Source organism: Pituophis catenifer, unplaced genomic scaffold, assembly GCF_029215685.1.
Source record: "Pituophis catenifer annectens isolate HBS135680 unplaced genomic scaffold, rPitCat1.0.hap2 SCAF_2, whole genome shotgun sequence".
Taxonomy (NCBI): Eukaryota; Metazoa; Chordata; class Lepidosauria; order Squamata; family Colubridae; genus Pituophis; species Pituophis catenifer.
In genome coordinates, this window is record NW_027256882.1 from 194,554,427 (window position 1) to 194,577,942 (window position 23,516).

The 23,516-nt window shown below is 39.9% G+C and overlaps 2 protein-coding genes across 2 annotated transcripts in view; one reads left to right on the forward strand and one right to left on the reverse strand.

Moving 5' to 3' along the window:
• The window catches only part of ZYX (zyxin), a 23,652-nt gene extending 18,579 nt beyond the window's left edge, over window positions 1-5,073 (forward strand). Inside the window, exons 4-10 of the mRNA XM_070938454.1 lie at window positions 43-141; window positions 706-1,209; window positions 2,201-2,351; window positions 2,644-2,813; window positions 3,733-3,911; window positions 4,041-4,161; window positions 4,252-5,073. Coding sequence (XP_070794555.1) covers window positions 43-141; window positions 706-1,209; window positions 2,201-2,351; window positions 2,644-2,813; window positions 3,733-3,911; window positions 4,041-4,161; window positions 4,252-4,362 — 1,335 coding nt within the window. The 3' untranslated portion in view covers window positions 4,363-5,073. The remainder of the gene's footprint in view (window positions 1-42; window positions 142-705; window positions 1,210-2,200; window positions 2,352-2,643; window positions 2,814-3,732; window positions 3,912-4,040; window positions 4,162-4,251) is intronic.
• Window positions 5,074-9,533: 4,460 nt separating this feature from the next.
• The window catches only part of EPHA1 (EPH receptor A1), a 76,620-nt gene continuing 62,637 nt past the window's right edge, over window positions 9,534-23,516 (reverse strand). The window contains exons 7-18 of the mRNA XM_070935382.1: window positions 22,391-22,515; window positions 22,115-22,274; window positions 16,616-16,712; window positions 16,440-16,489; window positions 15,623-15,757; window positions 15,349-15,534; window positions 14,892-14,953; window positions 13,525-13,734; window positions 13,034-13,183; window positions 12,042-12,235; window positions 11,471-11,626; window positions 9,534-9,612 (exon numbers count right to left, since the gene is read on the reverse strand). Of these exons, the coding sequence (XP_070791483.1) occupies window positions 9,534-9,612; window positions 11,471-11,626; window positions 12,042-12,235; window positions 13,034-13,183; window positions 13,525-13,734; window positions 14,892-14,953; window positions 15,349-15,534; window positions 15,623-15,757; window positions 16,440-16,489; window positions 16,616-16,712; window positions 22,115-22,274; window positions 22,391-22,515 (1,604 nt within the window). The remainder of the gene's footprint in view (window positions 9,613-11,470; window positions 11,627-12,041; window positions 12,236-13,033; window positions 13,184-13,524; window positions 13,735-14,891; window positions 14,954-15,348; window positions 15,535-15,622; window positions 15,758-16,439; window positions 16,490-16,615; window positions 16,713-22,114; window positions 22,275-22,390; window positions 22,516-23,516) is intronic.

A 23,516-nucleotide genomic window follows, 5' to 3' on the forward strand; every position in this document is an offset into this window, starting at 1 on the left:
CCTCCCTCATCATGTACCTACCTTTCTTTTCTATTGTGGAAGGAGAAGGACCGTGGAAAGATGAGCAGCATTGATCTGGAGATTGATTCTTTGTCCTCAATGCTGGATGACATGGAAAAGAATGACCCTTTCAAAACCCGGGTGAGCTGCAGGACAGGATGGCCTTTCCAAACCTATCTTAAACTGAGCTAGTCAGCGAACAGAGGCCCAGCATGGCTAAACAGTTTTCCAAAAGCATTCTTTAAAAAAGAAAAGAAAAGTATTTTAAGGAAAATATGAGCTAGGATACTTTGTTTGATAGGCTAGCTTTCTGTGTGAAGATAATTTTTTAAATATAATAGAATGTTTATGCAAGAGCCATCTATAATCAGAAATGGCTTTGCCATTGCTTGACTAACTGTGTAAAAATTAAGTGCAAGTCCTTGGGCTTTGGGAAAAGAAAGCAGTGGATCAGGTTTTCTGTACTTGACTTTGAGATGAAAAATCTCTGTAAGAAAAAAAGACATTCAAACTAAATCCCAGTCTGGAATAGCTATACTTACGTTTGTCAGGAAAAGACTTGGGTGAGAATGTATGGGCAGTGGGTGGCTGTTACCCATTTCTCTATTCTCCCTCTGGATGCTGAAGCTAAACTAGATTAGCATAATCCGAGTGGGATGGAAGTAGAGATTGTTACATTGACTTTTTCTCATCATTACCTTTCAGCTATCTTCAGGGCCTATATTTCCAGCAAATGTAGGTTCTGCTTCTAGAAGCTCTCTAGAAACTGTAGCTCCAACTAAAGACAGTCCAGTTCCTATTACCCAGGCTGCATCTGGTCCTGGTGGAAACTCTGTGGCCAAACAGTCAGAGGAAATGGCTCCTGTTCCTCCACCATGGGTAGTAGCTATGAAGCAGCGTAAAGACTTGTCATCATCGGTAGCACCTGCTCCTCCTCCAGCTCCGCCAGCTCCATCAGTTCCTAAATTCACTGCATCTCTTCCTGCCACGGGTCCAAGATTTGTACCTAAACCAGCTCCTGTGGCTCCTCCAACCTTGCCAAAACAGCCTGCTTCATTTCCTGCACAGTCTCATTTCCCAGCCCCTTCAGGCACAGGCTCAGCTCCGAAACCTCAGCCTCCCACTTTCACTTACGCACAACAGCGAGAAAAACCGCAAGTCCAGGAGAAGCCATATCCTACTGGGCAGCCATCTGCCCCACGAGAAATGGTGAGGATGCAAATCTGTACATGAATAAAGAATTAAAGAGTGGCATACAGAAAAACCCAAAACAAAACAGGATAGCCTAGTAATTAATTTCCCAGTGTCAGAGGCAGGTGATTTTTGCTTACTCCAAATCCATAGGGAATATGGGGCTGATATCACCTGAATTGCATTTTTGAGGTTGTTGATTAAGCAAAATAGGTGTGTTTAGTTTTTTGGATGTGTAACACATTTATTTTGCTTTATATTTTAAGGAAAAAAAGCCCCCAAATCTTGATGGTTTGCTGCCAAATATTTTTAGTATAATATGGGGTAGGTGGGTTCTAAAAAAAAGGGAGGTGGGATTGGCAACCCTTGAACTGTGGACTGTCCACCTCTGTTTCATACATAGACCTCAAATCAGACCTGCTTAAATACTTTAGCTTTTAAAACTGGAAAAAAAGCTTTAATAGGATTTCAGAATTTGGCATCAGTGCATTTTTACAGAACCAAACCTAAATGGGTTCTTTATTCTTGTCTCAGTGGCAGGTACATTCCTATGCATGGTATATCTTACATATATATATATGTAAGAGAATAACTATGCATGCATTTTATACATGCATGTACATTTATTTCTTAGTTTTATATGTTTATAATATACCATTTCCTTTAAAGTACATATTTTCTAGTTTTTGTGGGGAGGGGGATGAAAGAGAATAATTGTTTCCAATCGAAGCTATGAACATTTTGCATTAGTGGAAATGCAGTCATTTTTCACTTGAAAATTTACTAATTAAATGCCACTGATACAATAAAAATAATCTCTCCCCTTTTTTTAAAAAAAACACTTGGTCATCTAATTGCAAAGTAAAACTTGAAGAAAGAAAATGTAGACTGAATAGAAAGGGCAAATGGCACAGGAATTTCTTCATTGATCAACAATTTTAAAGGGATGTGGGGTGCTTAAAAGTTGGAGATTTGCACTTATCTCAGTTAATCTTCTTTATTTGTCCAGCGCAACCCCATATTTCTTCCAAACGCCGGATCAGATCCACCTAGGAACAGCTCTGCTCTGACCATGAAGGAGGTAGAGGAGCTGGAGATGTTAACCCAGAAGCTCATGAAGGACATGGATCATCCACCCCATGCTGAAGCCTCCACTTCTGGTCTGTGGGGGCGTGTGAATTTTAGCGGGGTTAGGAGAGAGGGGGATTACAATCTATTTGCTCCTTTTCTTTCTTTTAACAGTTTAATACAGAGGTGGGAAATTTTCTTAACTTTTTGATCTCCAGGAAACCTTTCAAAAAAGACCTACTTTTGCAATCATGCAAGAGCAGATAACGTCTAGAGGGATTAATACTGTACTTACGTAAATATCTTCTCAGACTTTTCTCTCTCTCTCTCTCTCTCTCTCTCTCTCTCTCTCTCTCTCCCCCCCCCCCTTTCTTCCCATTGAAGAATTGTGTGGTTTGTGCAGTAAGGCACTATCTCGGACTCAGCCTGCAGTCCGGGCCTTGGACCAGCTCTTCCACGTCGAATGCTTCACCTGTTTTAAATGTGAGAGACAGTTGCAGGGGCAACAGTTCTACAATGTGGATGAAAAGCCTTTCTGTGAAGAATGTTATGCGGTGAGCAAAATGGTGGGGAATGATAAGGCAGCCAATCATGGAGACTTGGGAGAGGGGAGAAGGAGCGTGATCCCTATTGTCTTAGCAGTGCACGGCCGGTTTTCATGGGCTCATTTTGAGGAATTGTACTGTCAGCTGATGAGAGCCACCTGTGTAAATTATGTGGTGAACTTTTATGCTAGCTTGACAGGCCTTGGCCAGTTGTTTATTATTATAAGAGGAAGCAGATTCCAGATAAATAAAAATACAAATTTTGGCTGTGTTGGCTAGAAGTTGTAGTTAACTTAACTGAAGGGCCTCAGATTATGAAAAGCAGTCTGCATGAATCATGATTCACAAAGTTCCAAAGCCATGTTGAAATGTTTGGGCCCAAAAAGTATATTCTGTGTGAGTTACCTTGAGTACTAATCTGAGAAATGCCCACATTTTTCCTTCTGTGCTCCCACATAGCTCTTAGTTTTAAATATCACAGGATGGGTCACATAAGAAGCTCAACCACAGAGAATGGCCAAATTTGTGGAAAAGTTTAATCTGAATTGTATCTTGTATGTAGTCAAGTACATACAAAGATGTGTGCATGCTCAAGTTAACTGAATAACCATTCAATTTCACCTGATAGAAAATTACTTTCACAAGAGGAGGCTATAGGAGAAAATTTCAAGGGTTTAAGCATTATTTCTGGAGTTTTCAATTCAGATGAATGAGAAAGCCAGTGCAATGTCCTGGCATATGGGAGATTAAAGTTACTAAAATAATCTCAATCTAAGGTTGAGTTTATTTTCTTCAGTTTCTCTTCTTGACTGTTAATCTGGTTGAATTAAGTTGGCTAATGTTGATGGATTTGTCCTACCAGAGAAAGAGGTAGTGCTTTCAACTGGAGCAGATGTGCTTCCTTTCTGATCCGCTTTTTGTTCTTCAGGGCACCCTAGAGAAATGCTGTGTTTGCAAGCAAACAATCACAGACAGGATGTTGCGGGCCACTGGTAATTCTTACCATCCTCAATGTTTCACATGTGTGGTGTGCCACAAACCCTTGGAAGGGGCATCCTTCATTGTGGATAAAACCAACCAGCCACATTGTGTTGATGATTATCACAGGTATGTCTCCTGAGTTTCACATTCTCCTGTCTGGCCACAATGATCCTCTGTGCTCTCAAGCTTGGATTTGACCAAAGGCTGAAACTTGAGTTTCTGAATCTGTCTGTATTTTCTCTTCTGCGCTTGCAGAAAATATGCTCCTCGCTGTTCAGTATGTGCTGAGCCCATCATGCCAGAGCCTGGGAAGGATGAGACTGTTCGTGTGGTGGCCCTGGAGAAGAATTTCCACATGAAATGTTACAAGTGTGAGGTGAGCACCTTCTACCTTTTTCCTCCCCACTTCTCCTTGACGTTGGCATTTAGTCTACGTTGCTCATTTCTTTCTCTGTTAACCTTTCAGGATTGTGGGAAGCCCCTGTCCATTGAAGCAGATGACAATGGTTGCTTCCCTCTGGATGGCCATGTGCTGTGTAGGAAATGTCACACCACACGTGCCAAAACTGCGGTCTGAGGATCTTGAATTAAGAGATGCTCTCAATGTATTCCTCCTGTCCAAAGTAGCAGACCTGATGATCTTTTGTATGCTTTTTCTTATGACTCCTCCTTAGGATCATGAACGCGTTTTGCCTGTCTGGCAATATCCCTCCCTTTTCACTAAGGGCTCCTCCACTTCTTCTTTTTTAAAAATATGTATCGCTTACAATACAAGGTCTTAAGTCCTCACTTTCTGGCTTGGAAACTTACCTTGCTATAAGCCTTTCGGTCTTACTGAGTAATAAAGTAATCCTGGAACAAAAGGCTGGATTCTTCCAACCTGCTTTTCCTTTGTGGAGCTTTGCCCTGTCCTCTGTTCAAATGTGGAATGTAAATTACTATTTTATATCTTATTTTAGAGACAGAATATACATTTCACAGCTGGCTTGTTTTCTGTACTGGACTCTCTTGCCAAGATGCTTCTCTGTGTCCGCAGGAGAACTTTTTGTTCCTGAGTTAATGGACCAGTTTTCTCCATGTGTTTCCCAAATCAAGGTGGTTCCTCTTTTTGTGTGCGTGAACGTGTGATACTTTGGTCTAATCACTTCTGCACTGCACACTATTCAAAGGGCTACTTATTTGTTTACAATGGGCTTTTTTGGAGTTTATTGTGAAGCTGGCATAGTAATGTAATCAGGAGTTGTCCTTCCTCAGCTATTGTTTTGCATCAATAAAGTTGTGCAGTTTTTTTCCTCTGTTGTCATTCCAATCATTTATTTATTTATTTATTTGCATTCCACCTTTATTATTTTTATAAACAATTCAAGGCAGCAAATATATCTAATGTTCCTTCTTCCTCCTATTTTCCCAACAACAACCCTGTAAGGTGATTTGGGCTGAGAGTGAGCGACTGGCCTAAAGTCAGCCAGAGTTCTTGTGTTACAATACCAGAAGTCATCTTTTCTTTCAAAGCACCAGGCTTTATCTCTTCTGCCTTAAAGATCATGTAGAACAATGGCCCCCAACCTTTCGGGCACCAAGGTTCTCCACAAAAGTGGAGAAAGGTTTTTCCATGGACTGGAAGGACGTGGTTTTTTGTGCTGCCTGCATACCATGGATGGGGCTCCACTTGTTTGCATGGCCCAGTTGCTGGCATGCCATGTTTTGGAGACCTCTGATGTAGAAGGAAAAAAGTAGGCTTTGTCTTTTAAATTGACTTTGCAGACAGAAGGGCCTATGCATTCACTTTCTGACTTCACTTCTTTATTCAATTAAAACAGGGGTGCAAGATAACAGTATTCTTGAACCTTTCCAGCTTTTCTGGAGAGGGAACCTTTGGCAATGCATTTCTCTTTGGAAGGTATGTTCTGCTTAATCTGCAGACTGGACATCCACAAAAATTATACTGTACACAAAGTCATAAATTTACCACTGATGAATTTGGTCTTTCAATTTCATACTGTAGTTTGGGAAGATAGCAAAGTTGGTGGAGGCACAAACTGAAACAAGAATGACTGCTGCTGTTGTAGCATTTAGCTTTGGGTGCTGTTCTGGAAGCATTCTTCAGATCACATTTCTAATCACAAGACATCCTCAAAAATTTGCGATGGGAAAATATGGGAGGGATTTCAAATAAACAAGAACAATTGGGATTCTATGTTTATGAATGACATTGGTAAGGAAGGCCTCTAGAACTGCATCGGACTGCTGACTTTTCTCTAGAGTCTTGGGCTCGGAATAACTATGCAGAAAAGAAAGCATGCTTAAATATGTGAGTAGTGTAAATGGAATGAATTAAAAAACCTTACAAATGTCATTGTTTCTTACTGTAAAACCTTTGTGGAGGGAATAGTAAAATTCTTAATCCATATCTGGTCGAAATACAGTATGGGCCAAATTGTCTCCATTTTTTTTTGCAAATCAGTTTGTATATAAACATGGCACGATAACATGATGTTATAATTACCTTGAAAGTTGCTTGTTTTTTTTTAGTGGCTCAAATCTTAGCAATTTTCCAAAATATAAAATATTATTTTAGATTTCTGTAGATAACCATTTAAAGGTGAGGTTTATGTATACCGTGGGACTGGCAGATGTGTTGTTACTTTGCCTTGGCTTGTAGTCCTCAAAACCCTTTTTTTAGTTGTACAGCAGCCTGTGTGAAAAATAATTAGGAGCCACCGGCTTAGCTTATTGAATATTGCTCTTGTGCGGTATTCACACAACCAATTTTGTTGAAAAATTGAAATTGTTGGTCAGTGCACCCTAATAGTTTTTCAACAAACAGACCGTTCGGTAGTGTTTTGCAATCAAATGAGAAGCTGCCAAATGTACCAGTAAGCATAATTGGTGCGCCTTAGGTTAAAGCTGGATTTTGTACAAATTTGTTTTGTACAAATGTAGGCAAGAACATTTGGTTTTGGCAAATATACTTGCCTACATTTCATGCTCACATAATCTTCCTTAGCTCTCTGTTAAAAAAATGTGGATGTCTTTTTTTCTTATTTAAAAGAGCCACTTTTACAGTAAGTACAGAATGTGATCTTCTGAAATGGAAATTACACCAATGAATCCATAGAAGTATTTTCATGTTCATTTGCTTCTGTATATTTTCTCCCCAGCCTCCAATCTCCAATATTCTTAAAACTCATTCCTTTCATTTTGATCTGACATGTATTTTAACTGGCACAACCCACTTAGATTTACAATCTTTTTTTTAAAAAAACTTGAGACGTCCTTGAAGAAGATGGCTGTATTAAAGCACTTGATGTTACGAAAACACCTTGTAGAGTTACTGTTGTCCTGTGTATAAATGGCGTATCTGATGGTGTTTTCTCCAACAACTCTTCTTTCACTAGGACTTTGGCATAGAACCTTATTTAGGGCCATTGTTTCGATGCTGCATGCTTGGACTTTCTTTTAATAGAATAGGTGGAAAAGGCCTTGATATACCCTGGTGTAGAAGCAAATACCAGAATCTTCACTGTGCCACTCACAAGTGCATGTGTGGATATCTCCATGGTTTTGAACTTACACAATAAAAAAGCTGGTGTGTTATGAAGCAAATCACCAGCTTTCGTGATCATCTTGGGTTCTACAGAGACTTACTTGGAAAATTAAAATGTCAAGTGCATATGCCACAGAGCTTGCTTTGTAAAATTTGCATCTTGCCAGAAAAACACAATGGTAAACTTACATGGATAATTGCTACTTTGGAGGGTTGTAAAGGGTGATATGAATACTATCTCATTAGTTTCGCTTCTTTTAAAGGCAAAGTTTTGAGATTAGCTATTCCCATTGAAGGATGCGTGAACATATCTTCCCAATATCAGCCTTTTTCACTGAACATTCATACATAGTATATACATACACACAAAGTGTCATTTGACTCCAAAAGGTTGGGGACCCCTGAGCTAAGAGGTCAAATATAAGGTATTGTATAGGGTTCATAGTTTGAGCTCATACTGAATTTGATTTTGCACTAAAGAGCAACAGTGATTACAACGAAAACTGAAGAAAGTGATAGGACACCACTTCCCTAAATATCAAGGCAGTTACAGAAGGCACCTCAGTAAATGCAACCAGATCTCATCATTTTTCCTTTGCTTCATATCTTGGTTGATTTTCATTTCCTGCCAAAAGATACTTTATGTATCCTTCAAATGTTCTCCACCTGCTAGCTGTGCTGTTGTTTAGGGTTTTCTAGGGGACTGGAGGCTAAAACATGATGAATGGTTGCAGGAACTGGGCATGGCGAGTCTATGAAGAGAAGGACCAGGGGAGACATGATAGCAGTGTTCCAGTATTTGAGGGGCTGCCACAGAGAGGAGGAGGGCAGGCTGTTTTCCAAAGCACCTGAAGGGCCGGATAAGGAATAATGGATGGAAACTGAACAAGGAGAGATTCAACCTGGAAATAAGGAGAAATTTTCTGACTGAGCAATCAACTAGTGGAACAGCTTGCCTTCAGACGTTTTGGGAGCTTCATCACTGGAAGTTTTCAAGAAGAGACTGGACTGCCATCTGTCAGAAATGGTGTAGGGTCTGCTTGGACAGGGGGTTGGACTAGTTGACCTACCAACTCTGTTAATCTGAAATCTAAAATCATGTGCACCTAAGCTACATAGAATCTTTCTGTCTTGTATTTATGGTTCCAAGCAATCCCTTTATGTGACTCCAATATTCATTAGGTATTCCTATTCTTCCAGATCTCTGTAATGCTGCTATACACTGCATAAAACATTTACAAAACATTTCTTAAGTTTTTAAGCATTTCCTTCGTTCTAACGTGCAAAAAACCTACTTTCCCCTTCTGTGATGTTTTTAATAGCCAACTTTGAAAAATAGAAATGGTCATGGGACAAAAACTCTGATCTGCGTTATGAGTTTATTTAGAAAATCATATCTACAACATATGATCGATCCAGGTCTGGGTTTTCTCCCTTATGCCACCCCTTCCTGATATTTTAAATATATAAGCAGGTCCTCAACTTGAGGAAAAAAACCTCCCAAGAGCAAGTGCTGGTTTGCTTTAAACAAGCCTTTTCTGCTCTAAGGAGTAGATTGCAGAGAGAGAGAAAAAAACCTTATATACAAAGGAACATGAACTTTGACAGAACAATGAGAACTAATCCACTAAATCAGGGGTCCCCAACCTTGTCAACTTTAAGACTTGTGGACTTCAACTCCCAGAGTTCCTCAGGAAAGCTGGGTGAGGAACTCTGGGAGTTGAAGTCCACAAATCTTAAAAGTTGCCAAGCTGGAGGCCCCTGCACTAAATGACAAGGATAGGTGTTCATGCTCTCTGCAAACAATACTGTAATAAACATCTGGCCACAAACATCTGGAGGCCTAGAGTCTGCAGCAGAAAAAGTCCTTTCCAGGTAGGTATGGTTTCACTTCAGTGTTTCCTTAACAGTGGCATGTTATGTCCTCAGTAGTTATAAAGTATGTCAAGCCAAAAGCCTCTGCAAGAGTGGAAGAGTGAGAGAAGAGCAACATCTGCTTTTGAAGCATGTGCTGCTTTTTGGTTTCCTGTGCAGGAAGTTGTTTCCTGTTCTAGGCTACTCAGCCCCAGCCTGTGCATTACGTTTCAAGGTGCAGCTGTTTGCCTCTGGCTTCTGATTCGCAGGAGGGCCGCCACAGGGTCACTTTTTTAAAAATCTTCTGCAAAAGTCGGCAGCAACTCTTGCTTGGCACCTGGCATGTTTCACTCTTTGAATCCCTGGATGCTGCACAGAATACGCTTCTGGTGGCCAGGAAGAACCACGCCCATTTGCTTCAAGTCCCTTCAAATCACACAGATAAGGAAAAAGATTAGCCACTGCATTTGTTAGAGAAGAGGAGCAAGTTGGAGAAATGGACCATTTCCTAGAGTGTTGACATCCATGAAAGGCAGCCCTCCACCCCACTTCTCCAGTTCCGTAAAATAAATATAAAATTATTTCTCAAGATCCATTTTTCAGAAAATGACATGAAAAACGGAACTTAATTTAATTAAATTAATCCCAATTGCTGGGTCTAGCAATGGGAGGTGGCAAACGCTAAGAGGGGAAGACAGACCATATTTTGCAGTGGCTGAAGATTTTATAATGAACCCAAAATACGTAATGCTACTGAAAAGGGGAAGGGGGTGCAAAGCTTTAAACAGCTAATTTTATTTCTCGTCTTACAAAGAATAGACCAGTGTGTGTCATTGTATTACAGCATGGTTCTAATTTAAATGTATACCGGTATATAGCAATATTTTATAAGGCCTGTACATAAATGTACCATATCTATAAGGTCTGTATCCTACAAATTAGGTATTTGCAAAAATAATTCTTGGGCAATAATTTATTAAAAGTGCTATCTGCCAAAAATATTTCTTTCAGGCTCATGTGAATTTTGCTGTTGATAATGTTTATTACTTGCATATGTCTGATATATTCAGGAAATGTTGCAAATGTATACTCTGTTATAACAAAAGGGATAAATTTATTGTTTACAGATATTTATTTTGTCCTGTGGCTTTTTCATATTCATATTCATAGTATCCTCTTTTGGGTGGCAGAGGTTTCTTTTAGTGTTATAAAAGCTTTCATTTGACATTCTGTACCCCATTTCTATCATTGGTTAAAGAGTTCTTGCAAATTTTTGAAGTGCCATAAAAAAGCCTAGAAAGCTATTTGGGCCAGAAACATTACAGTGCTGGTGGAAATTGGCAAATGGATTCTTATGTCCTTGCCATGCCGCTTCTCACTCTTTGAAACTCCAAAGTAACTCTTTTCTTTACCCTCACTAACTGCTCATTTGCAAAATGAAGCCAAAATAGGCTTGCTGTAGCTTTTTACCCATTTCCAGTTCCTCAAAGGAACAGCATTGCTATGGCTATGTGTTTGTTGCTATATGGATCTAAGCAACTACTTGGATTTTAGCTGTTTTACTGATTCTCTTCTTGAGACATACCTTGAATGTTAATATGTGGAATTGGTATCTTTCTTTGTATCAGGAAAAGTACTGGCTATGCTAGTTGAGTGGAGGAACACTGATAGCAATCCTAACAGTGATGGCAATACTAACAACATCTACAATGGTACTTCCTAAGGATCACTGTCAAAAGAGGGATCAAATATTTAAGGGGCTGAACTTTAGCTGATGTATTTTTCACTCAAGTTTTTTCAAACAGAAGGGAGGACGATGCAAGGGTGTGGAAGCAAGAGGATGTTACAAAATCTTTGTTGTATTATGAATTTAGTGACCTGCAAAAGATATAAAGTTTTTTGTACTCTAGTACAGGGACCCCCAACCCCCCCGGGTCGTGGCCCACTACCGGGCTGTGGCCTATTCGGAACTGGGCCATGTGAGTTGCTGGCCAGAGATTGCATGCACAGTTCAACTTGCGTGAGTAGTGGGCCAGCAAGCACTTGTGTGTGTATGTGTGTGCCAACCCACCACTTGCACAAGAGCTGCGTGTGTGCTGGCATGCTGCTCATGTGGCCCACTTCCCCTATCCCTCCCCCCTGGCTGGGCTGCCAAGTCACAAAGGTTAGGGACCGCTGCTCTAGTAGAAATTTCAATAGATACTCTGGCATTTAACTGTGATTCATGCTTACAGCCTTCTTCTACCTTAGGTCAAAGCCCATAGCCCATATACCCAAGGCTTACTCAGCAGACAGATCCAGGACAGATTCCATGGTGTTCAGGCCAGCAGTATGGAAGTTGAGGATATAGCGTTTCATGCGGATGGATTCTAGCCATTCGGCGATAGACCGATAAGGAATCCCATCAGACCCACTGCAGCTTGGAAGTCGAAGTGTCACCCTATAAATTGATAGGTATTTTCAGACCAATTATGAAATTTAAACTAACATGGGAGAAGGACAGGATCCTACTTTAATGAAACTGGAAACCATTCTAAATGGCTGAGAAGTTCCTAAATTTGTGTGGAGAATTTCGCTTTTCATTATTTGTCTCCCATGGAAATTAGTCTTGCATAATCAGCGCTTTTTTCCATAATAGGAAAGATGATTTCACACATCATCTAGAAAGAGTACCCTAAACAAATACATGTAGGATATAAATGTGCAGGTGCACCAAACAGATCCTTGTATACAGATTGTATCACCTCATAAAGAAAGTATAATTAATCCTGGTGGTAAAATTCAGCTTTTGTTGGTGAAGAATTATTTATAGATAGAATCTCTCAAACTGTTCTAAAGGAGAGCTTTTCTCTTACCGAGGGTCAAAATCAGCCACAGTTCGAAGCAAATGTGGGCTGGAAAGGAAGTGGTCTAGTTGAGCATGGATCTCCCGAAAACGTGGCCTCCGTGTCCGATCATATGACCAACACACCTTCATCAGATCATAAAGGATAGAGGGACAGTCCACTGGTGGGGGGAGTCGGTACCCATCCTCTATGCTTTTCATCACCTACCCAGAAAAACAGGCAATCAATCAGGTGGCCTGTGCAAAATTCCTTGGACAATGTAGCAGAAAAATGAAGAGTTCTGGGCATTACTTGATCCCAAATCTAAGCACTGGAATCATTTGGAATTAGAACCATGAGTTTTCGGAGAGTCACTTAGATTATTTTTTGAACCACGGATGCCAGATTAAATCATGATAGATCACATATTTTAAAAGCATTAAAATATTTATTTAAAAAAGTGCAAAGCACCATCAGGGCGAGGCCCCTCTGAAGATTATGTGATTATGAAGTGAATGAGTCATTTCAAATGAAAAGCAGTATACTTTTTTGTTTTTCAAAGAATTGTGCTGAATTCAGCAACAGCCATAGAATTTCTTCTAGTAATTTTTTTCCACTTAAAATACAGGAAAGAAAATCATTAGTTGATTGCTTCTCTATTACAGTAAACAAAATTTGCCCCCTACCCCCACCCTAGATCTCTATGAAGTAAGGAACCTCTGAGGCAATTGATGGTGAAGAAACAAAAGTATCTTATCTTCTGCTTTCTGCCAATGGAAATTTTTAATGTGAAATTCGGGTTAGGGGGTTCTCACATTGGCAGGATAAACATTTCTGACCCAGGAGTATATATTTTGGCTTAAATTTCATGATTCATTAACAACAATTCATTCAACAGAACAGCCTATTTATGACTGAACAAAAAAAATGGAGACCTAACCAAACCATTTTTCCCTTCCAGGGTATTTGCTTGTTCAGAGGATGGTTTGACTGACAATCCCTGTTTCTCCTTTCCCTCTTACCTCCTGATTGGACATATCTCCATAGGGCTTGTCTCCATATGAAAACACCTCCCACATGACAATGCCAAAACTCCAGACATCGCTGGCAGAGGTGAAGATTCGATTGGCAATGGCCTCTGGAGCTGTCCAGCGAATAGGGATCTTTCCACCCTGTTCAATGAGATTGCAAAGGAATTTGATGCTTAGCTTTTGCAAGCACTAAGGACTGATATTCTCTGTGAAGTTCAACATGTGTTTGTCTTATGCTTACTAATAAATAGTAAAGCACAATTGTTACTTTGGGCACAGATGCATTTATATTCTGTAATGTAACACAGAAAAACAGTATGGCTTTGACAGCTCTTTGGCAGCAAAGCTTGAATGGGAATATATTCTTTGCAGAAATTTTTAAAAATCAGAGTGTTTTTTTTAATATTGTGAGGCATAAATACATGACAGTACTTCCTCCCCTCAATGAGGCGTACCCTCTAATAGCTTCTGTTGTGTGTTACCTTTGTTTCATATGTTCCTTCCACATCATTTTCCAGGATTCGAGAAAGACCAAAATCGGAGACTTTGCACTGAAGGGTGTGTGATACCAAGATGTTGCGGGCAGCTAAATCACGATGTACATAGTTGCGGTCAGAGAGATAGGTCATACCTGAGGCAATGCCCTGCAGCATTGTCACTAACTGCACCGAGCTGAACTTGTCGATATTCTCCTGCAGTGCACACAAGGACACGGATGAATGCTTGTATTCTGTTCATCTGTTTGCTTCACAGCAAGGAAAGGGGGTTACATTTGTCCTAGGTAAGAGGAACTAAGTCTTCATTCACGGCTGAAAACCTTCCCTTTAGGGATATATTCAAATAGTCCATCAGACCATCAGGTTGCTTCTACAACGTAGGATTCACTCAATCAAAACAAGCTATGGATTTTGCTAGGTAATATTTACTTATACTCCTAAAAAGTAAGCAGAGGTTGGAGGTTTCCAGAACCACTGAGTACCACTCTATGCATATGCAGTCTGGGAGAGTGAACGTAACTTAGGTGGACAAGAGTTCCAAAGCTTTAAATGGATGGGAAAGATTTAACAAAACTGGCATCATCTATATCAGTATTTCTCAACCACAGCCACTGTAAGATGTGCGGACTTCAACGCCCAGAAATCCACCTATTTTACCTTGCTAAAGTTGAGAAACACTGAGCTAAATGACCACTGGATTATGTGTACAGCAACTGTGGTATTATCACACTGAAAGAACAATGTCTAAGAGTGAGAATACCAAGTTAAGAGCTGGCTGTAGTTCCTGCTGCCAAACTGTAAAGATGTAGTATGTGTAGAAGATGACGAGGCTGAGCTTGAGGGATGGGGTTAAGCACTTCAGTTTAGAGTCTCTTTGCAGTTCCTTTGAGATCTAAGTCCGTCCCTCCTTGAATTCTGTTGATGCTTATCTCTAGCCAATTCACCTTGACCATAGTAGTTCAGATTCTTCTTTAGAGGAACCATGAAATAAACTTGTATTCATTTTGGACCTAACCCTAGCTCTGATTTCTTGTGTCTGACAGTATGCTGGGTAGACTAAGACTAGCCTATTTCCTTCTATTTTCTAAACAAGTTTGGTAGCAAACCCATAGCCAAGCTGAATCACCTTTAAATCAGACTGATATTGCTGATTACAAACACACACAAAAACTTGCCTGAAAAACCTATTAATCTACTGTTCTCTCTCATTTATGTGGGAAGATATTTCATACTGACTGAGAGATTGATTAATGTAATTTAGCAGTTCAATCTTACTATCAGTGTGAAATGTTACATTCATCAATTCAAGTAGTCACCAAACTCTTTGATTAAACCATTCTCTAGTTTCTTACCCTTAAAAAGGTGTCTAGGGCCCCATTTTCCATATATTCTGTAATAATCATCATTGGATTCCCTGTGGGGGGAAAAGAAGAAAAAATACTAATGTTATTTTCTTATTATCTCCATATCTTCACCTTCCTTCTCATCTCTTTGGCCACGAACATAGATTTTATTTCAGTCCAAGTTGTCTGACAAATATACTTTTGGAGGAGATAAAGCTACTTTTCACGTAATCAGTCCTTTTCCCTATCTAGCTCACTATCACCTATTCAAAGTAGCAACAGCCACCCCAGATCAGAACACAGCCTTTCAAGAGCATTTTATATATCAAAGTTCTTTGATATATAAAGTTCTTCACATCCAATGAATTCACCCCTTCTCTGGAATCCCAATTATACAAATCTACTTTGTCTCACAACCATCACCGTGTATGTATGTCCCACTGCCATTACAACTCTGAATTCTTACGTTTTGTGACAACTCCCTCGAGCCGGACAATGTTGGGATGGTTGAATTGGCCCATGATAGTTGCCTCACGGAGGAAATTCCACCAGGTTGAATCTGAGTAAGTTGACTTTAAGGTCTTGATGGCCACAACAATACGGTCCTTCCCTGGGAAGCGTAGGGCACCACAATAGACCTCCCCAAATTCCCCTATGGAACATCCAAAGACAAGGCATAGGATAAAGGAAATGGAGAAATGCATCAGGAGAGGTAGAGACAGTCACCTAATGAAACTTACCTTCTCCAATAACTGTGTCAATGGAGACAATAGATGGGTCCAGTTCCTTTGTAAATTCTAAGACACCCCTTCGGGGATCCTCATATGGTTGGAGATCTACATAAGGTTTCAACCACATCTCATCTGTAATAAAAGCTGACAATATAAACTAATTTCTCCCAAAAGTTTCAGACAGCAGGGGAAAAATCAATTCCATTGACTTGATAAAAAATAAGATTCTCCCACACCGCAGTCATAAACATATTGGATAAGAGGTAAATCATGCTGGGCTACATGAATACCACTTTCATGAATAAACACCAGGTTGATGAAAGCTTCCTCATTCAGAAAAATCTCCCAACAGTATGTTTCATCATGGCATTTCTTTGAGATGCATAAACAGTGATTCCCTGGGAGCTGAGTGTGAATGAAGAAACAGCATTGAAGGAAGATGACTTTTACAGTTCCCATAAACCATTTCTCCATATTAAATCTCCTCTAGTTTTTTCCTCCCCCTTTGCTAAAAAAATATGCTTTGGGAGGATGCATTTGGGGAAAAAGTGGTCAGAAAAGTTTGGCCAACAACCTACTAAAACTTATTTATTCCTGATTATCTCTATCTGGTTACTCAAATGCCCCCTGATTACTTTGCATATAACAGTCTTTTGCTAACTGGCACTCCATAAATATGTTTTTTTGCAATATCATTTGCCCCTCCACCCATGTCATGAAAACTTCTGAAGATCCTAAAGACCAGAGAAGGCCACTGTGCTTGAATTCTAGAATGCAGATCTTTGCCATCTGCCTTTAAAAAAAATAAATAAAACTGAAGCCTCACCTCGGTTGTAGCCATTGAGGCATGGCCGTGCTCGTTGATGTTGAGCTCGTCTGAAGAATAAGAATAAACATAAATAGAGGCTGTAAGCAAGCAGAGAATAGAACAGAGCAAATTCCTGTCTTTGGTGACAACCTTTACACACATGCCCTCTTTCCTTTGGCAGCAGCTGCCTTTACCTTCGACGGAAGATTATGAGCCCTGTGATCAGCCCAAGGAACAACAGGATTCCAAAGATGATTGACACAATCACACCTCCAGGAAGCAAACCGGTGTCTGCAAGATCAAAGGATGAATTACAGACATCCCTTCACTAGAACAAGAAAATTTATTTATAAATAGATATTAGAACACTTTTATTTAAATAAGAATTAGGATTATGTACTTGATGTCAACCAGGAAATGGTCATAGCACATCGTTAAAACTGCAAATTGCTCTGTACGGTTCAATAATGGCCTTACCACCTGTTTTATAAAGTTTGGACTCTGGATTATGTATACATTTATTTTTAATTTTTAATTTTAATGTTAATCCATATTTCCATTTCACTTGATGTTACATATATTTTTGCATGATACCCTTTGTGCTTTAATACGCTTACATAAATAGTTTTATAGCACAATACATCAAATTAGTTGCACTATTTAGCAATCAGTTCTGGTTTATTTATAAATTCCTGATGCATCAGGTTATTAGAAGAATTGATGGAAATAAACAGTGATGATGTCTATGCCCAAAATAGAAATGCTAAATTTATCCAAATACTCTATATTCAAGAGGGATATTGAAGCTTTTGTAAGTTGGTAGTTTGACCAGATCTCAAATAATGCTCTTAGCAATGACTGCCTTATGGGTAATTCTTCCTGAAAGTTGTTCTCCTAATTCCATTTACAGAAACAATAGTTGGTGGTTTTCGCCATGTTTGTTCCTCTGACCTTGCTTAAATTGTCGTAAAGGGAACCATATGGATGTTAGAGGAATTTCATACTGCAACTGTATTCAGCATAGGCAGCTATAGTGATGGACCCCAGGGAAATGAATATGTGTGAAAAACAATGGAACAAGTATGCAGTCAATTGGCATCAGGAAGCCATATAATCAGGGCTCATAGGTTTTTATTTGCTCTTCATATTTTATTGTAGAAACTGGCACGATTCCCTGTCGATGACAAACATAGCTGCTGTGTAAATTATGCAGCAGATCTGTTGCCAAAAGAAAAGTATTTTCATTAAGAGACTTTTAAGCTGCCATTACTTCCTTCTCTCCAATCTTTCCAAAGTGCTTTGAAGCCATCTGTGATTGCCTTAACTTCTGCTGACTCAGAAAATGATAAAAAAAATTACTCTTCTAACTTGAGTGCCATGGAGCCTGCTGGAACAAAAGTCTCCTCATCTCCAAAAAGTCTGGCAATTTGCATGCTGTTTCGCAGCTGATATAAAAAGAGCAAAACAGCCATAATCTCTTATCCAGTGGTGAAATCCGAACTGGTTTGCTACAGATTCGCTGGCCCCGTTGCGAACTGGTAGTAAAGGTAAGTAGAACCCACCCCTGCTCCTTTTGGTGTGTGCTGTGTGGGCGCATGCGCAGTATGCACCAAAAGGAAGCTTGGGAAGGTAAGTAGAACAGCGAGGGGGAGGAATCAGCTGTGGTGCGCAATTTAGCTTTGCTAGAAAGCAGGATTTCCTGCTTTCTAGTAAAGCTAAATCCTGCTACACAGCTGATAGTCAGAAATACCAGTTCAGAGGAACCGGTAGCTTTTTAAACTACTGGTTCAACTGAACCGGTAGTTTTTATCACTACCGGTTTGCCCAAACCGGAGCGAACCAGTAGCATTTCACCCCTGCTCTTATCCCTTTCACTGGCCTAGGCTACTGAGGAGAGCTGCAAAGCCAACATTCCACTTAGAAGACCCGTTAGGTCAGAGATCAAGAAGAGGGAAAAAAAAGAATTTTCTCCAGTGACAAAATGGCTTGTCCCTAAATTTTACAGAGCTCCAAGTTTCCAGTTGCAGCCAACTTCACAGCATTTCTTTTGCATCGAAAATTGGCTCAGCTGCCCGAAAAGAAACAATAACAAAGGATCACAAAAGCATGGAGCTGAGCTGAAAGTATCTAGCACAGGAATTCTTTCGGTCTTGTTTCTGAGCTGTTATTTATTTTGCTCTGTGCTACTTATTTATTTCATGGCATTTTAAAGAACATCATCTGGGACAAAGTCACTTTACATTTGGAAACTCTGTATTTTGATCACATCCTTCAAAAGGCAGCTGTCATGAGGTTAATGTCCCTTTCCTCATGATGACAACACTGCAGGCAGCGTCTTTAAATAACACTTCAGTAATAACAGTACGCTGTTCCATCTGGATATAGGAGGGTGCAACAGAGAGGGACACTGGAAAATGAGATGCAATTGCATTTGCCCCTTTCTTTTAATACACAAGGACAACAGACTTTGGTTGGTTGGTTCTTTGCTTTTAAAACTGGTATTAAATCCATAACATGAAGCAAAGTTTTAGTTCATGCATTTCCTTATTAGAAATTAATCTGGCACACTAAACACTGGTATATCTTATTCAGACCCACTAAAGGTAGTACGTGACTTACAACCATTCATTTGATGAGCATTCCAAATTATAACAGCACGGAAAAGAGTGACTTAAAACCAGTCTTTCCATTTATGATTATTGTGCCTTCCCATGTTCACATGGTCAGAATTTGGGTGCCTGGTAACCAGCATATATTTACGACAACTGCAGCATCCTCGGGTCATGTGATTGTCATTCGCAACCTTCCCAGCTAGCTTCCAACCAGCAAAGTCAATGGGGGGAGCTGGATTCATTTATTGACCATTAGTTTCACTTAATGACCATGGTAATTTACTTAACAACCACTACAAAAAAGGTAATGAAATTGGGTATATCTCACTTAGCAACCACCTTGCTTAGCAATGGAAATTCTGGTCGTAAATCAAGGACTATCCGTATTTCTTCTTTTTGGAAATTCTTATAGAAGAAAGGGTGGAAATTATGGCAACATGCCCATCTTCTTTGTAAGATGAAAACATAACATGGAAAGATTCTGGTCTGGATCTTTGAAACTTTGCCAGGCTTGCTAGGTGTATGTCTTGCCCTTTGGACCTCCTTTCTAAAGAGGACAATTAATAGCTCCCATTCTTACAGGATTTCAGGAACAGGGACTTCCTCAGCTGTTATATTGGGCAGAGAATGCAAAATGCTAAATTACAGGCAATCCAGGATAATTTTCTGAGGGATACTCTGAGCCTTCCTTGGGATATTCTTACTGACCATATAAAACAGAAACAGGATAGCCCTCACTCTCCACTAGAGTTTACTTAAAAAAGCTAAAACATTTCAAGAAATTTGATAGTCCCTGGATGACTATTGGATTAAATCTTGCATTAGGCATAACCATGAGAGAGTCCATGGGTAATGCCAATAACAAAATACACTTTTTTGTACATTTTGTGGCTGTATTCTCTGACTTCATTGCAGAACCTTAAGCTTTGGGACAAGGGAAAGATTGGTAACTGATTCTTTCAACAGGATGCCTTGTAAGATGAATGATGGTGATGGAATTCATTTCAATCATCCAAGTTTACCGCTTTCTTTCACCTTGTTAAAAGAAAGATGGGGCCTTTTCTTGATATTTATCTGTTCTTATGAGTATACACCCAAGGAGGGTATTTACCCATCCATGTTTGCAAGCCCTGCCTTCGGCACTCCTTCAGGGGAAAATTCCCTAAATCTCCAGTGAAACAAGGCCTTTGCTCCTTTAGTCAGGGTAAAGTGGAGAATATTAAACACTATGTTTTATATTGACACTTTATGGAGAACAAAAAAAGGCTGGGTCACAGTTTGGGATGATTAATTTCTGCAAGAGTGAATATTTCTTATGCTAGTAATCAAGTAGCTATTTTTACCTTGTAGCCTGTTAAATCTAGAAAGAACATTGTTATTATTCTAATTGCTGATTCTTGGTTATCATTAAATAGAAATAAGGTTATGTCATTATTTTATGTTGCTGTAGAAATAAAATACAGAATTGAATTAATATGATGTTTAGAAAAAAATACAGAATGTGCTGAGCAACTATATCGGTTTCTCTCCAGAGCCCTCTGCAGCAATGCATGGCTCATAAGTTGTCACTAGCTGGCTTATTTATTTCAATGATTTGGCAGGGACAGCTGCTTGTGCTAAGAGAGAAACAAACCCATAAAAATATCTGAGGCTTGTTTTGAGATCATTTCCCTTTTTATGGCACGCAGAAATTGCTGTCCAGTGCCATGAAAATGACCAAATAAACTCGAAAGAAGCCAGTAATGGCCATTGGTTATATATGATACGGAGCTAGCATGCACATCTGGATACATTTGCAGTAAATCCAGAGTTCTTAATGAGTACCTTAAGCTAACTTATGAATGGGCTTTCTCCAATTCATTTTATGGAGACTTAGTGGAGTATAGTGGTTAAGGCAGTGGTGGGCTTCAAAAATTTTAACAAGGGATTCTCTGCCAGGTTGCTGGGTGGGCATGGCCATGGTGGGAGTGGCCTAGTCAGCCTCCTGCACCACAGCGGGGTGGTGGTGCATTTTTGCCCTCCCCAGGCTCCGGAGGCTTTCTTCGAGCCTCCGGGAGGGTGAAAATGGCCTCCCCAGGCTCTGGAGGCCAGAAACTTCCCGAACTTCCGGTAGGCTCATTTTTCGCCCTCCCTGAGCCTCCACACGTGCCCTGCACTTACCTGCATCCAAAACGAGCCGCGAGTGTGATTTGTGGGTTCTCCCTAACTGTACAGAATCTTAGCTAGAGGTTCTCCCAAACCCCTGTGAACCCCCAGCAGCCCACCCCTGAGTTAAGGCACCAGAATAGAAGCTGGGAGACTGAGTTCTAGTCTTGCCTTAGATATAAAGCTGGGTAACAAGTCCCTCTCTCTCTGTCCTGGGAAGAAAGCAAGAACAAGTCATTTCTGAAATCTTCCCAAGACAACTGCAGGGACAAATCCAGGCAATTGAAATACAATTCACTTCAGTGGCAAGAGCAGCCTCACATATTTAATTCTTTAGTGCAACATTTCTTTAGTGCAATAAATCAGAGGCTTTATGGATATATATTTGATTGCATAAGACTACAGACAATCTAATCAACTTCAGTAAGTCCGCTACTGTTAAAGTCAGTACTGAAGCTTTTGAAATGCTTATTAATTGAACAACTAGATTAACCCTTTAGTTGGAGTTATTCTTAGCAGCCACATAAATAGATTTGCTCCAGTAATCTTATTAATACTGAGACAGTTTTTACTGTAGGGGAAATAAGGAGGTACATGGGAAGAAGGGAAATTTATCCTCTCCCCATAGAAAAACTGTTTCCATCAACAACTGTTTTTTTTTTTTTGGTCTAGCTATAAAACTTAATAAAATTGTAATTATAAAATGTTATAATAAAAAAAATTAATTAAAATATACAACAAAATTCTTTTGTTACAAATGTTAATTTTGAGAAATAAATAGTTTATAATAATAATAAAAAAACCAGAATGCCCTCCTTCCTCTCCCCCAGCCCCAAATGCAGTTCCAGTTTGGATTGTCTCTTGCCTCAGAACTGGCTTCTAAACCACTGAGCTACAAACTTCCCTCAACACAGAAGTGGGATACGAAAAGACAACCTTGTGGCAGAGTGCGGAATTCCTGCTCCTGGGAATATGGTCCAGGTCCTAACGGTGTGATGGAGCGCACTCGTAGCAGGTAGGCTGTGTTAGGCTGAAGGTTGGCCAGGGTTACTTGAGGTTTTTGAAGATGATGAACGGTGTAGTGTTTTTCCTCTCCCTGTGGAATTAAACAACCAGAATTGCTTTCTAAGAGTCAAAATAAGATGCAAAGAGCTACACATCAAAGGGACGGTCTTATAAATTTTATAGGGACAATAGAAGAGCACATTTTACCTTCTCGAAGTACAAAACCTCATAGTTCACAGAACTCTGGCTGCGAAGACGGGAAGGAAGCCAAGTCACAGAGAGGCTGCTGTCATTCCGCTTATCCAAAATGACATTGGTCACCACAACTGGAGCTGCATGGAAGGAGAAACAAGATGCTCAAGCTTAACTCGTACTTTTACAGCTGAAGGCAATGCCAAAGGCAAATGTCAAAGTTTATACTTCTCGGTATTGGTTTACCTTGTTCTATGGAAGTAACAACAGCTGGGATGAATTCCACAAATAAGGGGCCTGCTAAGAAAGGGAACTGTGCACAAGAAGCCAATCTCACCTATCAAATCCAATTTGCCAGCATTCTTTGCAAATCCTTTTCAATCTCTTTGACTTTTGGAGCCAGTTCCTCTACAAGTAGTTAGATCAGCATCTGGCTCCAAAATACATTTTGATTAGTGATTCTGGCTCCCAGAATGTACCTTTCATATAGGATGGTCCAAGACATTTCTGTGCTGGAGACGGAAGATCCCAAGGACTCTCCTGTTCTTACACACATCCACATACCAACAACAGGACACAAGTTTTTTTTACTATAGGGTATCATTGCCTGTTTAAATCTCTTTAAAAGAAAGAGGTGCTATATAGTGCACCTCTTCCACCTTCCACCTTGTGGAATTTCCCATTCCACAATGTTAAATTTGTTTGTGATTGTGCATGTTGTTTGGATTTTCTGTCCCAACTTCAAAATACCTGGGCTGATCTTGGTTCTAAAAACTATTTTCTTGGAGATTGCTTGATAGGCTTTATAGCAGGACTTTCCTCCTGCTCAAAGTTTTCTGCTCAATGCTGAAATGTTCAGTGTTGAAAATTCCCTAACATTAACACATGACCTCCGTATGAAGGCTGCAAAGTCTCCCATCTATTCAGACACCTGTAATTCAACCCATTAGAAGTATACTGTAGGTAATCTTTGGCTTATAACCATTCATTTAGTGAAGGTTCCAACGATGCTGAAAAAAGTGATTTATGACCATTTTTCACACTTATGAACATTGCAGCATCCCCATGGTCACGTGATCAAAATTCGGAGGCTTGGCAACTGGCACGTATTTGCAGTGTTCTGGGGTCGGATGCTCACCTT